This window comes from Rhinopithecus roxellana, chromosome 20 (genome assembly GCF_007565055.1).
Source record: "Rhinopithecus roxellana isolate Shanxi Qingling chromosome 20, ASM756505v1, whole genome shotgun sequence".
Classification (NCBI taxonomy): Eukaryota; Metazoa; Chordata; class Mammalia; order Primates; family Cercopithecidae; genus Rhinopithecus; species Rhinopithecus roxellana.
The window spans coordinates 58,455,886-58,471,269 of record NC_044568.1 but is presented as its reverse complement, the minus strand read 5'-3'; the positions used below and the strand labels follow the sequence as shown (position 1 = coordinate 58,471,269).

General features: G+C 44.4%; 1 protein-coding gene across 2 annotated transcripts; it reads right to left on the bottom strand.

Annotated features, from left to right (window-relative positions):
• Window positions 1–365: 365 nt before the first annotated feature.
• Window positions 366–15,376, bottom strand: MAF (MAF bZIP transcription factor). 2 transcript variants are annotated; one of them, XM_030924354.1, is made up of 3 exons: window positions 14,688–15,376; window positions 13,362–14,506; window positions 8,895–9,126 (listed from the first exon to the last, which is right to left on the bottom strand). In XM_030924354.1, exons 2-3 carry the CDS (start codon window positions 14,468–14,470, stop codon window positions 9,033–9,035), a joined length of 1,203 nt encoding a protein of 400 aa, XP_030780214.1. In that variant the 5' UTR covers window positions 14,471–14,506; window positions 14,688–15,376; the 3' UTR covers window positions 8,895–9,032. The 2 variants fall into 2 exon arrangements, with proteins under 2 accessions (XP_030780215.1, XP_030780214.1); XM_030924355.1 differs by lacking the exons at window positions 8,895–9,126; window positions 14,688–15,376 and adding an exon at window positions 366–415 and having other exon boundaries at window positions 13,362–14,680.
• Between the last annotated feature and the right edge of the window lie 8 nt (window positions 15,377–15,384).

The following is a 15,384-nucleotide window of genomic DNA, read 5'->3' as shown; positions in this document are numbered from 1 at the left end:
GTACAAGAAGTACTTTGAGTGTCAATAGACTCACGTTGGATAAAGCTGAAGATCTGAGATCTACCCAAACTGGATTAGTGACTTGACATAACACATGGATGTAATGAAATAAATACAGAAAAAATAAATGCATGCTGGTTTTCACATCTATCTCCCATATCACTCCTCTTTGGCATCTAGCGTCACCATTTACATGACATGTGAAACCCAAGTACTAAAACTACTGAAACAGGAACTTTTCACATCTAAAAAGTTAGCAGCATTCCTTGTTTGCTTCCTTGCTTTTCCCTTCATTAAAAAAAAAAAAAGAAAAAAGAAACTCAAGCACATGCAAATCAAAAGTCAAGATGTACCTCTTTGACTTCAGGCAACTGGATTTTTTCACATCACTGATGCAGAGGATTCCCTTGGGTACCTGATTTAGTAAATATATTAAAATAAACAAAGGGTAATTAATAACCACGAAGAATGTTTCAAGAACAGTATGCTACAGACAGCCTAACTATCTATCAAAAGGGCAGAGTTACACCAAAAGAAGAGTGAATTTGTTCCATTTGCTTTTGTGTGGTGGTCTCAACTCTGCCAAGCCAGAGGAGGAGTTGATGTGGAAGGGAATGGCCTGCGATACAAGTTCACTCCCTCTGAATATTGCTCCCCAACCAGGAGGCTGAGATAGCCATAACCCACTGTCTGGCAGCCTGGATCAGCTTTGAAGCTTTCCTCAGTTCAAAGGGAGTGAAGAGATTCTGGGTTCAGAGCAGGGAAGGATTAGAATCATTTCTGATAGCTTCTCTCAGGTGCTCTCAGGTTGCTCAGCCCTCAAAGAACCACCAGTGGCCCAGCTTCCACTGGTGTGTGCTAGGGTTCCTTCTCTTCCATCTCCCCCAACCTCCTCTGTTGCTCTGCCTATTCTGCCAGCACCACTGACCTTAACTGCAAATGTTCTTTTAACAAATAGAACCACTTAGATACCGCCTCTTTATTTATTAACTTCTGCCCTGTTTAAATTAGTAGCAGGGAGTGCTTAGAACGGTGGTATGAAAATGAGGTTGCTTAAAAAAAATCTTTTTGCTTCACAGTGAATAACAAAGCACAGTAATTCAAAGTAGTTAGCTTTCTATGGTTCAAAAAACCCTTATTCCTATTAGCTGTACTAATGTAAGTGGCAAAATAATTATCATTTACTGTACAGAGTCCAATATTTTCCAGACACCAGTTTAATAACAAAGCAGACCTGTCATTTCTTCCTATAGTTAGTCACACTATACAAGTTCAGACTGTCAAAATATATTTAAAATCTAATTTAAAAAATTCAACATGGTCACAGAAAATCTGTGTACAATAATGGCGATAAACTAGTAAGTCAATCTAATTCTTTTTCCAACATGGATATTCAGTTATTTTTCTTTAATCCCCCACACTTTTATTTGGATTACTTTACAATTGGTGTGAACAAATATGCTATGCTCATGCACCTGCTGAATTCTCTAGCCTGCTGTAACGGAACATATAATCTTTCTTTACTTACATTTTCATTCAGCGTAACCCTCTAATTCCTTCAAATGCCCTTTATCTAAATGGTAAGACTATGCCCAAAGCACTCGGATAAATAAATTCTTACCCTTGTATCTGTCAAAGCTGCCCCAAATACATTATATGCATTTATTCACATTTTGTGTAGAAATGCTTTTCAAATCTTAAGGTAGAAACTACTCTCCTTCATGTATTAGTATACATTATTTTTTGCCAAATATATAATTTCTATGCAAAAAATAATAGGAAAGAAATAAGAAACAGACTGAAGTGATAAAACCTGGAAGTGTATCAGTATCAGTTGTTCTCCATTTGAAGTTCAGATGGCTAATCTCCTTTAAAAAAAAAAAAAAAAAAAAAAAAAACCTTCCCCTATAGGATTACTTTTTTTAATCTTTAGAAACAACAGATTCTTTTAGAAACGCAAGTGAATAGAGTTTAAAAGCTTAAGAGATTGTGGGGAGAATATTTTTGTAATTCCTTGGGGGCACTGCAAACATATGTTAAGCTTCAGCAAGGAATATTTACATGAGATCATATACTTGTGAGGCATTTTTCAATTTTAGAAAATTATTACAAAGCAATAATTGGACGTAGGCTTTGCAAAATGCCCCCTTTGCCTTCCTGGCCATATCATTGATAGTCTCCGTTATTTTTGAAGAAAAAAAAACTAGGCCTCATTAAATGTGATATTTGGCATCTTGCCTGAAATCTCATAAAGTAGATGTCCTTTTTAGATCATTGGTGTCATTTTCTTCAAGATGACCTCTACTCTCTGGCCACCTGGGGAACCCATCCTGTTATCAAAGCAAAAGAAGGGAGGCGAGGTAGATTCTGTCTGCACACCTGAATAGCGTCCAAAAGCCATTGCAGTTTCTGTGTTCATATTACCTTCCTTTAGACCAGTTACTGGGGAAAGATGGTGGGGAAAAAGGAGGTCTCACATGGGGGTAAGAGAGGAGATTTTTGAGCTGGGCCGCGATGAAGTAATCTAAGCCAGATGTCTACCAGCACATAGCTCTTATATTTGGATCTGTTTACCTAACAATTGAAGAGTTCTTTAAATAGCACAGGAGCGTGCACTGATATTCCAGGGAAGATTTTAAAAGGGCTCATTACCTGCACAGTGCAGTCAATTAACATGGGGATCGCAACCTGAAAATGTGTCGCGGGCTGTCAGCATGTGTCTCCACACTGCTGGGAGTCACAGAAAGTCGGGCAAAGGGAGCTTACCTGCCTTTTACGTGGGAAGATGGCCCTAAGACAGCAGTTTCAGCTCAGGTTCTGCGCATGCCTACCAAAGGACAGAGTTGACCGATGAACTCTGCCAATCATTTTTATTTCATAAAGTGGGAACTGTAGATTTATCTCTTTTTTCTCTTTTTCTTTTTTTTGAGATGGAGTCTTGCTGTTTTGCCCAGGCTTGAGTGCAGTGGCACAATCTGGGCTCGCTGCAACCTCCGCCTCCCAGGTTCAAGCGATTCTCCTGCCTCAGCCTTCTGAGTAGCTGGGGTTACAGGCACGTGCCTCCACGCCCGGCTGATTGATGTATTTTTAGTAGAGACTGGGTTTCACCAGGTTGGCCAGGCTGGTCTCAAACTCCTGACCTCAGGTGATCCGCTTGCCTCGGCCTCCCACAGTGCTGGGATTACAAGCACGAGCCACCGCACGGGGCCAGATTTATCTTATAATAGCTTTCCCCCTCCCTAATGTGTTAAAGGGTTCCAGGAATGAATGAATGAATGAATGAATGAATGAATGAATGAATGAATGAATGAATTTTTTTAAGGCAGATGAAAAAATATATTGGAGTGAATGCCTGAAGATGGAAAGACACAAACATCACGTTTTAACATATTTAATCTTAGAATGATTACCGAGGGTTTTTCCGTCTTCTATGAAAAACAAGATTTACACAAAAAGCTGACAGTGTAAAAAGCATCTCAGATACTGACATCTTTGTTTTAGTTTCAATATGTTTATCTGTTTTAGTTTCAACATATTTATTTATATATAGAGATACTAATTTACATATAAATCCTTCCCTAAGAGAGAGGGAGAGAATAAAAAGGAGTTTTTTTTTTTTTTTAAAGTTGTAATGATACTTGCCTAACTTAAGTATTCTCACAAACCGAGGGTCCCTCTAAGAAAAAGGTCCCTCATGGAAAAGATCCGTTCTGAAATTAGTGGTTTTAAAAGTTTGTCCTCTTGAGACAGTTCCTGGATGCCTGAGATGTGTCTTGAACTGTGTGAAATCCAAGAATGCAGGCAGGACCCTCATCCCGGCGCTATTGGAGCAATCTTCATAAAGTTTGCTTGACTGACTTTGTTTTATAATGTGCATCAAACTACACTACGGCAACCCCAAACCGTATCGAGATTTCCATAAAGATTTTTAAACACGCTATCTGGATTTCCCCCTTGCCTTTCTCTTTTTCCCTCTTACTTTGTCTCTAACCGAAGCAGGAAAAAAAAAAAAAAAAAGGAAGAAAGAAGGAAAAAGAAAAAAAAATCTGGAAAATGGGCCGGAAAACTAATAGAATAAAAATCAAATGATTTGGAGCCGATGTTCTTATTTACAGAGGGTTCCTGGGGCTGCTATCGGGTGGAGTGAGGGGATCTCAAGGTGAAGGGCGGAGCCTTGCGGGGACCGAGTCTTACTCCCTCCCTGCAGGCGCCCACCCAGGAGAGCGGCGCACCAGGGAGTTTTTGTATCTCCGGAGCTCGCTCCGCTAGGGCAGTCCTCTTGACTTTTTAAACCAAATTTGAACACAATCCGAGCTCCTGCAGGGGTGCGGGAGCTTGGGTGGGCGCGGGGCCCTGGAGCGCGCTGCGTGCGGCCATCACTAGCGCCCCCGGACGTCGGGCGGCGTCGTGGGCATCTCCGAGGGGAGCTGTGTTGCTGGCGTCTGAGCGCACTGGCTCCCTGGGCTCTGCCGCGGGTCTGGGACTGCAGGCCCTGCCCAGGACTGAGGGACGCGGTAGCTTCAGGCAATCTTCGGGACCCACCCCCTCTCTCTGGGTTCCAGTCCCTGCGCACCTGCTGTACACCGCTCGGGGGACCCCAGAGGGTGGGGAGCACACCCAGCCCCACGCAGCTGCAGCCACCAGGCTCGGGCAGTGATGCCCAGAGCCACTGGGCCCCGTAGAACCCATGCATAAAGGACTGGAATGCGGTGTTCCTGTCTGGGGCCCGCGGGGGATGAAGGGTGCGGGGGCGGGGGGCGGGGGGGGGGTGATGATGGAGGGGCATGGAGGGAGTGTTGTTCTTAGAAACTGGGAGAGGCGACAAACTCAGCATCCTCTCTGCCTCATCTCCTTCATTCCAGGCTTCAAGACCATTGCACCAAAAGCTCTGGCCATCTTTGAAGATTGCAGCTGAGCTTCCAGTGCTGCTCCCCGGACGGACCTTCTCCCCATCCCTGTCTGTGTCTACACTTAAACAGGGGCGGAGGTGACTTATTGGGTCCCAGACCTCACCTTCCTCCACTTGTTGGCCTGAGGACAGTGCCTTCTGAGGCTCTTTCATGGCCCTGGATGACCAGGCATGGGAGGAAAAGGTGTCAGAAATGATGGAAGATGGAAAGGACTGTGAGATTGGACAGGAGTCAGGTGGCAAGGGTGCAGACCCTGGTGCTAAGGACCTCACTGTTGTTTCTAGCACTCTGTGGAGAGCTCACAACCTGTCAGTGGCTGTCAGTCACACTGCAAACAGATCCTTCTTGGTGGAAGGTTTTGGGGGGACTCTGAGAATGACCCGGAGCTGACCCCTGGTGACTGGAGGTCATAAGCCAAGGTTGGCCTGTTAGTCCGGGCCATACTTTCCCAGCCTCTGCATGCAGGTCCCTTCCTCTCCTGTGCTCTCTGGGCCTAGTTTGGGGTTGCCTATTGTCCTGGGATCCTCCACCTGCTTTCCTTCTGCAGAATCCCTCCAACAAAGTCAGAAACCCACTTCTACAGGCCTCAAGAAGTGGTTGAGGTCATACAGAGAACCAGGACAACTATTGGTTGCAAAAAGGGACTCTGAACTCCTGACCCAATTTTTCAGGCCAGTGCTCCCTTTACACCTATCCTGGTTGGGGATTCTGGAAGGAGAGTGATTTTCACTCCATCCCACCCAGTTCTATAAGGTTTCATCACTTCTCCTGTTCCCTAATGGAAAGCACCAACCACAAGGAAAAAATGGCTCTTTGGAATTTTCACTTGGAAACAGTCAAGGCTGGTAATCAGAATATTTAGAATAGAGAAATTCAGAATGCGAATCACCGGTTTGCAGCTCACACCAAGGCCTGGGTTGGGTGAGGGGCAGGTCGAGGAGTGCAGGGGAAAATACAGAAAACTATTTCCTCTCTTTTCACTCTTTTTCCCAAAGCTCAGCAGACACGACTCCTTCATCCTCCTCTCTTGCATTAGTGCTCCTTCTAATTGTCACTGAAGATCTGTCTAAGGTGCATCTCTGTAGAAGGGAAGAATGTGATTTTGCAATCCACAGTTCTAATTGTTGGGAAAACTGTTATTTCATAAAAATGAAGGAAAAGAAAATTAATTGGGTTGAACAAGAGAAGAGGTGCTCAGTAAATGCTATGATTTGTGTAAGGAACTGTGCATTCCAGTCATAGTCGTGGAAAATGTGTTTTGTGAGTTTCTTAAAACTACGACTCTGATGAAAATTCATATAAAGATCTTATTTCTGTGTGTTGTCGGTTTGCTTTTCCCATCTCAGGCTTTTTCGTTTGGGCATACTTATGGAAAACACACAGAGCGCCTTCAAATTTAAACAATCAAATACTGTCATGATGTCATAAAACTATTGCAGTGACCGTTTAAATATTGGCACAATATGTCTGGCTGGTCCAAAATGTCACCATCATCAAAGCACAGACTGATAGATTGATAAATACTCAAATGTTAAGACATTAACGATTTCCTCAAATCTCTCCATTGGGGTTTGGTCCCCAAGATTGTTTTCAGAAAGGAAACATGTGAACATATTTTAAAAGAAATGGACAGCCGAGCCTAGTTTACTTCTGGCATACATGCACACTAGGTCTGACTTTAGCCACGGAGCAAGTGAAATTCACACTGGTAACAGGGATTATTCCTGGGCCTCCTGCTTTTAAAGTTCTCCTTTCTCTTGTTTCCCTCATTTCTCACCTCCTACAAATGGTGCAGGGGACAGGGAGCCCGAGATTTTATTTGCTATACCTTCATGCAAAGCAATTTGATTTGTTTAGTTTTGTTTTGTTCCTCTCTAAAGGGTAAAGATGCTCCAAATTTGTGGCAGGACTGTGTTTCTTTATGCCCCAACAATCATGAGACAGCCTGGGAGACTGAAATTCTCTCACCCTGTCCCCTACCCCCGCTAGGGGAAAAAATGCTAGACAGAGCTGGGTTTGTTCAGGAGCTGGGGCGGAGCAATGCCTGGAGAGAATTCCCCTTTTCTGGGGCTGTTTGATGTTTGAATTTTGAAGATTTGTATCAAAAGCAAGAAAAGCAGTGTTATGGGAAGGTAGGTTAAGGCTCTTGCTCTGCTTTTAAGCAAATGCTTCAAAACAAATCCTGATTGAGTTGGCTGGACCTGGACCACCTCCTTTATCACTACTGTATGGCCTGCCTGAACTTGGGGTATCTTCTTTTAGATTTAGGGTGGGCTAAGAGTGAAACCAACTTCCAAGTTTCTCTTATTTTCCTCAAAACAACAAGGAAGGCACAGGCCCCAAATTATTCATTCAGCATCCTGACAAATAATCAGAGGAGATAAAAATTGGAGCCTATCACTGCTGATAAAACTTCTCTAAAAAAAAACCACAACAAAAGAACTAAGACATTTCTTCAAAGAGAGGGACAAAATTATTTTTGAAAAATCAAATGACAGAGAATCGTAGTGGGGAACCTTGCAAATCAGCAACGTGAAGCTGGTAAATCTCACTTCCTATCTCCTCTTAGTGAATGTTTATATTAGCAGCACTAAGAAGAGCTTGATTGTGTGTTATACTGGCATGGAAATCAGATGGCTGAAGGTTGTCACTCATGTACTCATGTATTTTAGCCTTCCAACCTATCTCAGTCTTTACTGGCAGGCAAAACAGAAAAAAACAAAGAGAGAGAGAGAGAGAAACAGAGAGAGATACAGAGAGAGAGAGAGAGAGACTCATGTGGCAATCAGACTTTTAAATATATTGATTGGCTTAGTAGACTGAAGGAGTGTATTTCATAAAGCCAAGAGTATGTGAATACGGAAGTAAGTTGGCCTAAACAAAAACAATGGCCACAACAGCAAAAGACTCCCAATGTACTGTGCTTGGGAACCTTTGAACGTGTCATAGGCAACTCTAGATATTTAGACCAGGACATGCTGGGAATGCAGCTACCGAGACAGCTGTGTGCCATGTTTGTGAGGGTGACCATGATTTGCCTTCTGTCCACTGCTTTTAGCAGGAAAACTGGTGGTGTGGCAAGGGGGAGGTTCTACTTCAGAACAGAAGTATCTAGAATTGGTGTTGCTAAGTAAAAGTGACTGGGGTAAAGGCACAAGGGAGAAAAGATCGGAGCATGAGCATCCTGCATTCAGTAATAAACACCATTTCCCATCGGAGGGGTCTGTGTTGAAAGGCGCCCAGGTAGTTATGGCTTTGAAACAGAGAGGAAATGATGTCTCCATAGCAGATTTATCTGCTAGGCAAAAGTAGAACCCCTTGCCTATTCGATGTCAATATATTAATGTGTCAGATACATTGTAAAAAATTATTACATGGTTTTTGAAAAGGGAAATGTGCAAGAAGCCAGGGAAATTTAAAGGAGGTGATTTTTTTTTTTTTTTTTGAGAGTTTGTGAGCAAAAAAGGAAAGGGAGCAAAAAAATCACACAGAGGGTGTGTACTTAACTTTGTATTTTGCCACACATTGTTTTCATTTACAGCTATGTCTGACAAATGAGCAGGTTTGACATCACTGATAAGTGCAACCCTGTCTAGGGCCTACGAGAAAACCGGGGGGCTCGGCTCCACTGGAGCCTCTGCCCATGCATTTGTTTAGGGAAGAGGAGTTGAATATAAATTTTTCTTAGTAAAATTATCTGCCAGAGAAACAATGAAGCATGAAAAAGTACTATTTAGAATGTGCATGCATATATATGCTTTTAAAATGCTAATTGTTGCATTCTGGGAAGCTTTCCATTATATATATGCATATATATGTATCTTTGTAATTTCAGTGAATTTTTAAAACTAGTATGGCAGGTTGAAACCATCGCACCTGTTCTCTTGCACACACCATAAATCGAAAAGCAGGAGTGTGCTTTTCTACGGGTCTCTATGAAACCCCCAGACAAGAGGCATAGTTAATTACTATGGAAGTTATACATTTAATAGCCTTCTTCTCTAACACAGTAATTTTTATTTAAAAAGGAGACTAAACAGAAGTCAGGGGTAGGTGGTTCTCCATGACTGCAAATAATAATGATTTTTTTTTTTTTTTTAATGTACAGCTCTCACACAAATTTCATTTTGTGAACACACTGGTAAGTACACGATGCTGGGGCTTCCAAAATGTGGCGTATCCCACTGATGGCTCCAACTTGCGAGTGGGCTCAGTTCTGTAATTGGAATGAAAGGAATTTTAACACTATTTAGACAAAGACTCAAACGCAGCATAAAGGGGAAAGCTAGATTTCCTCATATGATTTTTTTTTTTTTTAATTTAGAGACTTATTTGTAATGAACAGCACTTATTCGGGATTTAGGAGTTCTTTGTAAAAAAACAAAAAACAAAACAAAAAAACAACCAAAAAAAATGTATTTGTGTGCCACTCCCACTATATACTTCAAAGTTTTCAGTAATTGTTATTTCCAAAAATGCCTTTTACTAGGAGTTAACCTTCTCTTACAGCCAGCCGCTCAAACCTCATTTTTGCCAGCACCTCTGCACTTGCTTTTCTAAGGTTTATTATATTCAACCGCCTTGTAAATTCCTACCAAAATGCTTAATTCTACGCAACTGTATTTTTCTCCCAATCCAGGCCTCATTCGTCATAAGGCAACTGCAATAACTACATCCAGAATATCACTCTTATTTTGAGAATGTGTTTGCCTAAAATCTTTCATCAGATGCTGAGATTTTTGTAAAAGCGTTCTCTCCATTTCTGCTTCTTCAGAGTTTGTGTATCTCTTAGTTGTGATTGGGGGGGGAAAAAAAAGGAAAGAAATATCTGGAGTCAAGAACACTGACTTCAAGCTCATGAGGGAAGGTTTACTAGTAAGACTTTTGATAAGCAAAATTAAGTGTGGATTCAGGAGCCTATCTAAACTAGCACATAAAAGAAGGTCAAAATGTCGAGGTTATACACTGTCTTCATGTTCTGTGAAAAATAGGCAGGAAGGCCAGATGATAAACTGGCCAGAACTTAGCAGCACCAAACACAACCTGTTTTCTTCAAAATAAGTCTTTCAGTCAGACTTGCAATATTATCTTTTTTTAAGAACTGCAAAAAACAAAACAAAAGCCATCGTGTTTGGCTCTATTTTCAAAACAGTGCTGGCTTTGTCTAACATTCTATTAGTGTGCTAGGGGAAGTTGACTAAGAGTGCAAACTGCATGAATTTGTAACATTAGTTTCATGAATTTGTGTCATTTAAAAATAGGTCAATGCTTAGGAGTCCTGCTAGTGAAGGTAGTTTTGAGTCTTTCCAAGTGATCTTTAAGTCAGTTCCCATACACAGCCTTTTTTGGGGTAAATACCAATAAATGAAAACCCAGCCTATATTCCACGCAGGTATTATTTTCTGCTTTTATTTCTGGGGATAGCATGATCTGAAATCATTACTAGCTCATCTAAGTAGAGAAGTTCTCCACTGAATATTCATGGCGAAATATGATTTGGTAACACAGTTTAAACCAGATACGTACTTGGAACTATGGAAGTAAGGAGTAGATTTTCTTTTTCCTATTTAAGACAAATGACCTTCAATGTTAAAGAGAAAAGCAAAACAAAACAAACAACTTTGATTTGTGTAAAGTGTTTATGTTAAATCTTGTCCGGCCTTGCTAACAAGAAAATCACGGTGTGTAAGAGAAGGAGGAAAAATAATCAACTTTAGTGAAAAGGCAAGCGCTGTTTCTCTTTACCATTAAATGCCTATGTGCCCAAGCCACTTCTGAGGTGCCATATTTGTCCGGTTCCTCTGTCTTTGGATGGGCTTGCTTCTGATCAGAAGCGTAGGGCCATGTTCAGGAAGCCTAGTTCCACTGTTTTTTGTTTTGTTTTGTTTTCCCACCAAGGGCAATTAAGGCTCAACTCATTTGAAAACTGAAAACTTCGGGGAGAAAAAAAATGAGGTCATAATTTACATCTATATTAAATATTGCTAATCAATATATGGGGCCAGCCTCCTCACCTCAAAAAACAGCCTATAATTTCACCCTGAATTACTGCCTCCCTATTCCTCCATGAATCCTTCCACTGGAGAAAAGGATGCATTTTACACTTTTAACGAGGTTGTTGGGCCCAGTTAAACTGTACACTAAGAAACTGAGTACAGAATCAAAAAAAAATGCCGTTTATTATTGTAGATTATTCTTTTTCTTGATATAACCAGAATTGAAAATGAAAGAAAAGCACATAGGAACATCACGCGTGGTTAGTTAGTAACTCAAGATATAAAACAATTTTGCACAGCAAAATATGTAAAAGAAAAGTAACTGACAAGATTTTTTTATATTTATTGTGGTAAGATTTACTTTTCATTTCTTTTTAAAGACAGGATGTCAGTCCCTGAAAATAACATTTACTGATTATTGCCTTTAAAACTGTGGATTTTTTTTTAAGTTACAGAAAATCCAGTTCTGCACCACAATACAACTGTAAAAAAATCTGCATCATCTTAAAACTGTGCAGTAATGCCATTTTTATAACTGCATAAATTTTATTAGCGTTCTAAACAGTTTTGCAATTTTTTTTTGTATTATATGCTTGCAGGTTATATCTTAGTGCAATTCAGTCCCAAATACTTTAATTTTGAAAAAAAAAAAAAAAAAACATACATTTCTGAATGTAAAATACCCCTACAGATATAAACAGGGGCGTTTCCCCTTTTAATACTTTGGTTTTCAATACAGTCAGTGGTATAGCAAAGACTACACATACCCAACTTATATTTAAGTTGCAAGCACATGCTGTATAAGCTACTTTTTTTAAACAGTCCCCTTGCAAACTCTACCCCCCTTAACATCACAACAGTAAACAATTTAGTGCATCAATCTTTTAAAAAATCTACAGCTAAACAGACCTAACTCTTTCAAATTTATCTATAACATTCCTTTATCTGTAGCATACATTTTAACTGGGCTAACAGATTATAAAAACTAGAATTAAATTATATACTAGAAACCCATAGCATTCCACATTTGACAATGACCAAAAGCCAAAAAATATAAAATAAAAATAAAACAAACCAAAAATAATGGGGCAGATTTCTCTTTTTAAAAAATAAACTTTAGACTGCTTTTCGGCAATAGCACAATTTTAGTCCCCAAAATGGGGTGTCATTCTTATTAAAAAGAAAACATTAAGAGTTCTTCAATGTTTGCCAGGTTAAATTTGTAACCCATTCTGGTATCTTTCACAAGGAATGCCTTCAGTGCATTGGGAGGTTGAAGTTCTGAGTAACTCAAAGCAGTTTTGGAGCAGATGCAAAATTTCATGGGAAGAAGGCTCTACGGTTGCACTTTTTTGTTCTGAACTCAAAAAAGTCATGAGGCAATAAAACAAAAGTATGAATGCCATGCTATAAGTCTTCGAACGTCCATTTCCAAGCCAAAAAGAAAAAAAAGGAAAAAATAATTATACCATACATGTCCAGCATGCAGGCTTTTTTTTTTTATTAATATAATGTCTCTTTTCCATAAAGTCTTTGAAACAGTTATAGTTCATTGTTGCTAAGACAAAGTAGCAAGCATAATAATGCATGAGATGAGAATGAGTTTTTTTAATGGCAGACTAAACTCTCAGATTTGGCATCACAAGGCCAAAACTCACAAGTCACACCCAGAAGGTTGATGCAGGCTTGATTGTGGAAGGTTCATGAGGATTTTTTTCCTCTATTTTAGCATAACAATGCTAAAAAAAAAACCCGATGGAACTCGGCACGCTGCAAGTCTATAACATTTCACATTTTTTTTTCCTTTGCAAGCTCAATCTCACATGAAGAACTCAGGAGAAGAAAAAAAAAACTTTGCTTTTTTTTTTCTTTCATCTCGGAAGAGATGGTTTGAGAGGGAGTGAGGGTGGAGGTTGGAAAAAAGGTGGGCAACACAGCAAGCTCCAAAAGTAAAATAAAAAAAAAAAAAACCAAACAAAATAAAACACACACACACACACAGAAAATGAACACCAGTTCATGAACTGAAGGGGAAGAAGGAAAAAAAAATATGTGAATGATGCAGGCTTCAAAGGTGAGCAACGTTTCACATGAAGAACTCTGCTGAGATCTTTGAACATTGTGCAAGTCCGGGGGTTGGGGGGGGTGTAAAAAAAAAAAACTAGCAAGTTATGGAGAATTTCAGATTGGCAATCCATGAGCCAGACACCCATTCCCTCCCCAGTTTAAAACAGCCACCACCACCACAAACTCAAGCAGGGTGTGGGGTGTGTGTGTGTGTTTGGTGTGTGCATGCGTGTTTGTGTGTCTGTAGGGGGCCAAGGGGGCCAAACTCGGTGGGGGTGGCGGTGAGGTGGTGGCGAGCATGGCTCTGGAACTAGCAAGCCCACACCCGAGTCGGACCCCCGCGGAGCACTTATCAGGGTGGCTAGCTGGGATCGCGTGTCAGACTCACATGAAAAACTCGGGAGAGGACGGGTTGTCGCTGCTCGAGCCGTTTTCTCGGAAGCCGCTGCTCACCAACTTCTCGTATTTCTCCTTGTACGCGTCCCTCTCGCGCACCAACCTGGAGATCTCCTGCTTGAGGTGGTCGACTTGCTGCAGCAGCTGGTTCTTCTCCGACTCCAGGACGTGTCTCTGCTGCACCCTCTTGAAGCGGCAGGACTGGGCATAGCCGCGGTTTTTCAGGGTCCGCCTCTTCTGCTTCAGCCGGATCACCTCCTCCTTGCTGACCCCGCGCAGCTGCCGGTTCAGCTCGCGCACCGACATGGTCACCAGCTGCTCGTCGGAGAAGCGGTCGTCGAAGTGCAGGCCGCCGGCGGCGTGGTGCGGGTGCAGGGCGCCCCCCGCCCCCGCCGCGCCCCCTCCGCCGCCGCCGCCGCCGCCGCCCCCGGCGCTGGCCGGGCCACCGCCGCCCGCGCCCCCCGCGCCACCGGCCGAGGCGGACGCGCTGCCCGCGGCGCCGGGCGCGCCGGCCGTCGGGTGGTGGTGGTGGCCGGCGGCGTGGTGGTGGTGGTGGTGGTAGTGCGGGCCCGCGCCGCTCTGCGCGGCGGCTGCGGCGATCACGGCGGACACCACGGCGGCGGCGGGGCCCATCTCCTCGCCGCTGCCGCCCAGGGAGGCGCCGGCGCCGGCCCCGGCCGCCGCGGCCAGCTGCTGCGCCCCGCGCGCGTAGCCATCGAAGCCGCCCTGGAGCTGGTGGCTGTTGCTGATGAGCGCCTCGACCGCGTCCTCGGGGCTGAAGCCCAGCGCCTCGGGGTTCAGCTGCTGCGGGTAGCCGGTCATCCAGTAGTAGTCTTCCAGGTGCGCCTTCTGCTCGCTGCCCGAGCCCGGGCTGGGCGCCGAGAAGCTGGGGGAAGGGGGCACCGAGCTGCACGGCGTGCTCATGGGGGTGGAGGACAGCGAGCCCCCGGCGATGAGACGGCCGCACTGGCTGATGATGCGGTCGGTCTCCACCGGTTCCTTTTTCACTTCAAACTTCATCAGATCGAAGTCATTAACATATTCCATGGCCAGGGGACTGGTGGGCAGGTCGGAGTTGCTCATTGCCAGTTCTGATGCCATTCTCCTGCCGCCGCCGCCGCCGCTCCGCCAGATGGGCTGCAGGAGAGGGGCCAGCGGGCTGTGCTGGGTGGCCAGCGGGTGAGCCAGCTTGCCGGGCTGGGGCGCTTCTAGCTCGCGCGGCGGTGGCTGGCCCGAAACCTCCGAGCGCGCTCACACACACCCCCCCCCCCCGCCCTGCCCGCGCCCCCCGCGCCCGCCCTCCCTCCCCCCTGCTCACGCCAATGTGCTCCCTCGCTCGCCCCGGCCCCTCCTTGCTCGCTCGCCTCCTTGCGCGCAGAGCCGGCGGCTTCAGGCTCGGGAAGGTCCTCCGCGGGCTGCGGTGGTGGCGGCGGCGGCGGCGGCGGCGGCGGCGGCGAAGCTGGAGGAGCCCGGCCCGGTGCGCGGCGTCCCCCGCTCGCCGCTCCGCTGCGCGCTTTGCATAAGGAAGGGCTCGCCTCGCCGGCCCGGGCTGCAGGCAGGGCGCGCGCGGCGGCCGCTCGGGGCTGGAGGCGCGGCGGGCGTCTGTCCGGGCGGCGCGGGCCTTGGCACCGGGGAGTTAACACTTCATGCTTCTCGCCTCCTCTTCTGCTTGGCTCTCTTTATTATTATTTTTTCTTTCCTCTCTCTCTCTTTCTCGCTCTCTCTCCCTCGCGCGCTCTCTCCCTCCGTGCAAAGTGCAAGGCAGAGGTGCAGCCCGACTGGAGGAGAGGGAGGGGGGAGTTTAGTTCTTTCTTGCCTTTTTTAAAAAAAAGCAAAATAGCGAAGTCCTGGGGAAAGACAAGGCAGGGAGCAAAGGGGGGAGGGGGAGGCCAAGCCGACAAGCAGCCCGAGCTACAGCTCGAAGATGAAAAAAGATTTTAAAGCCTCTGATCCAGCAAGAAGAGTTTAAAGCAATTGCTGAGTTTTATAGCACTCGTGACGTCAGGTCCAAATGA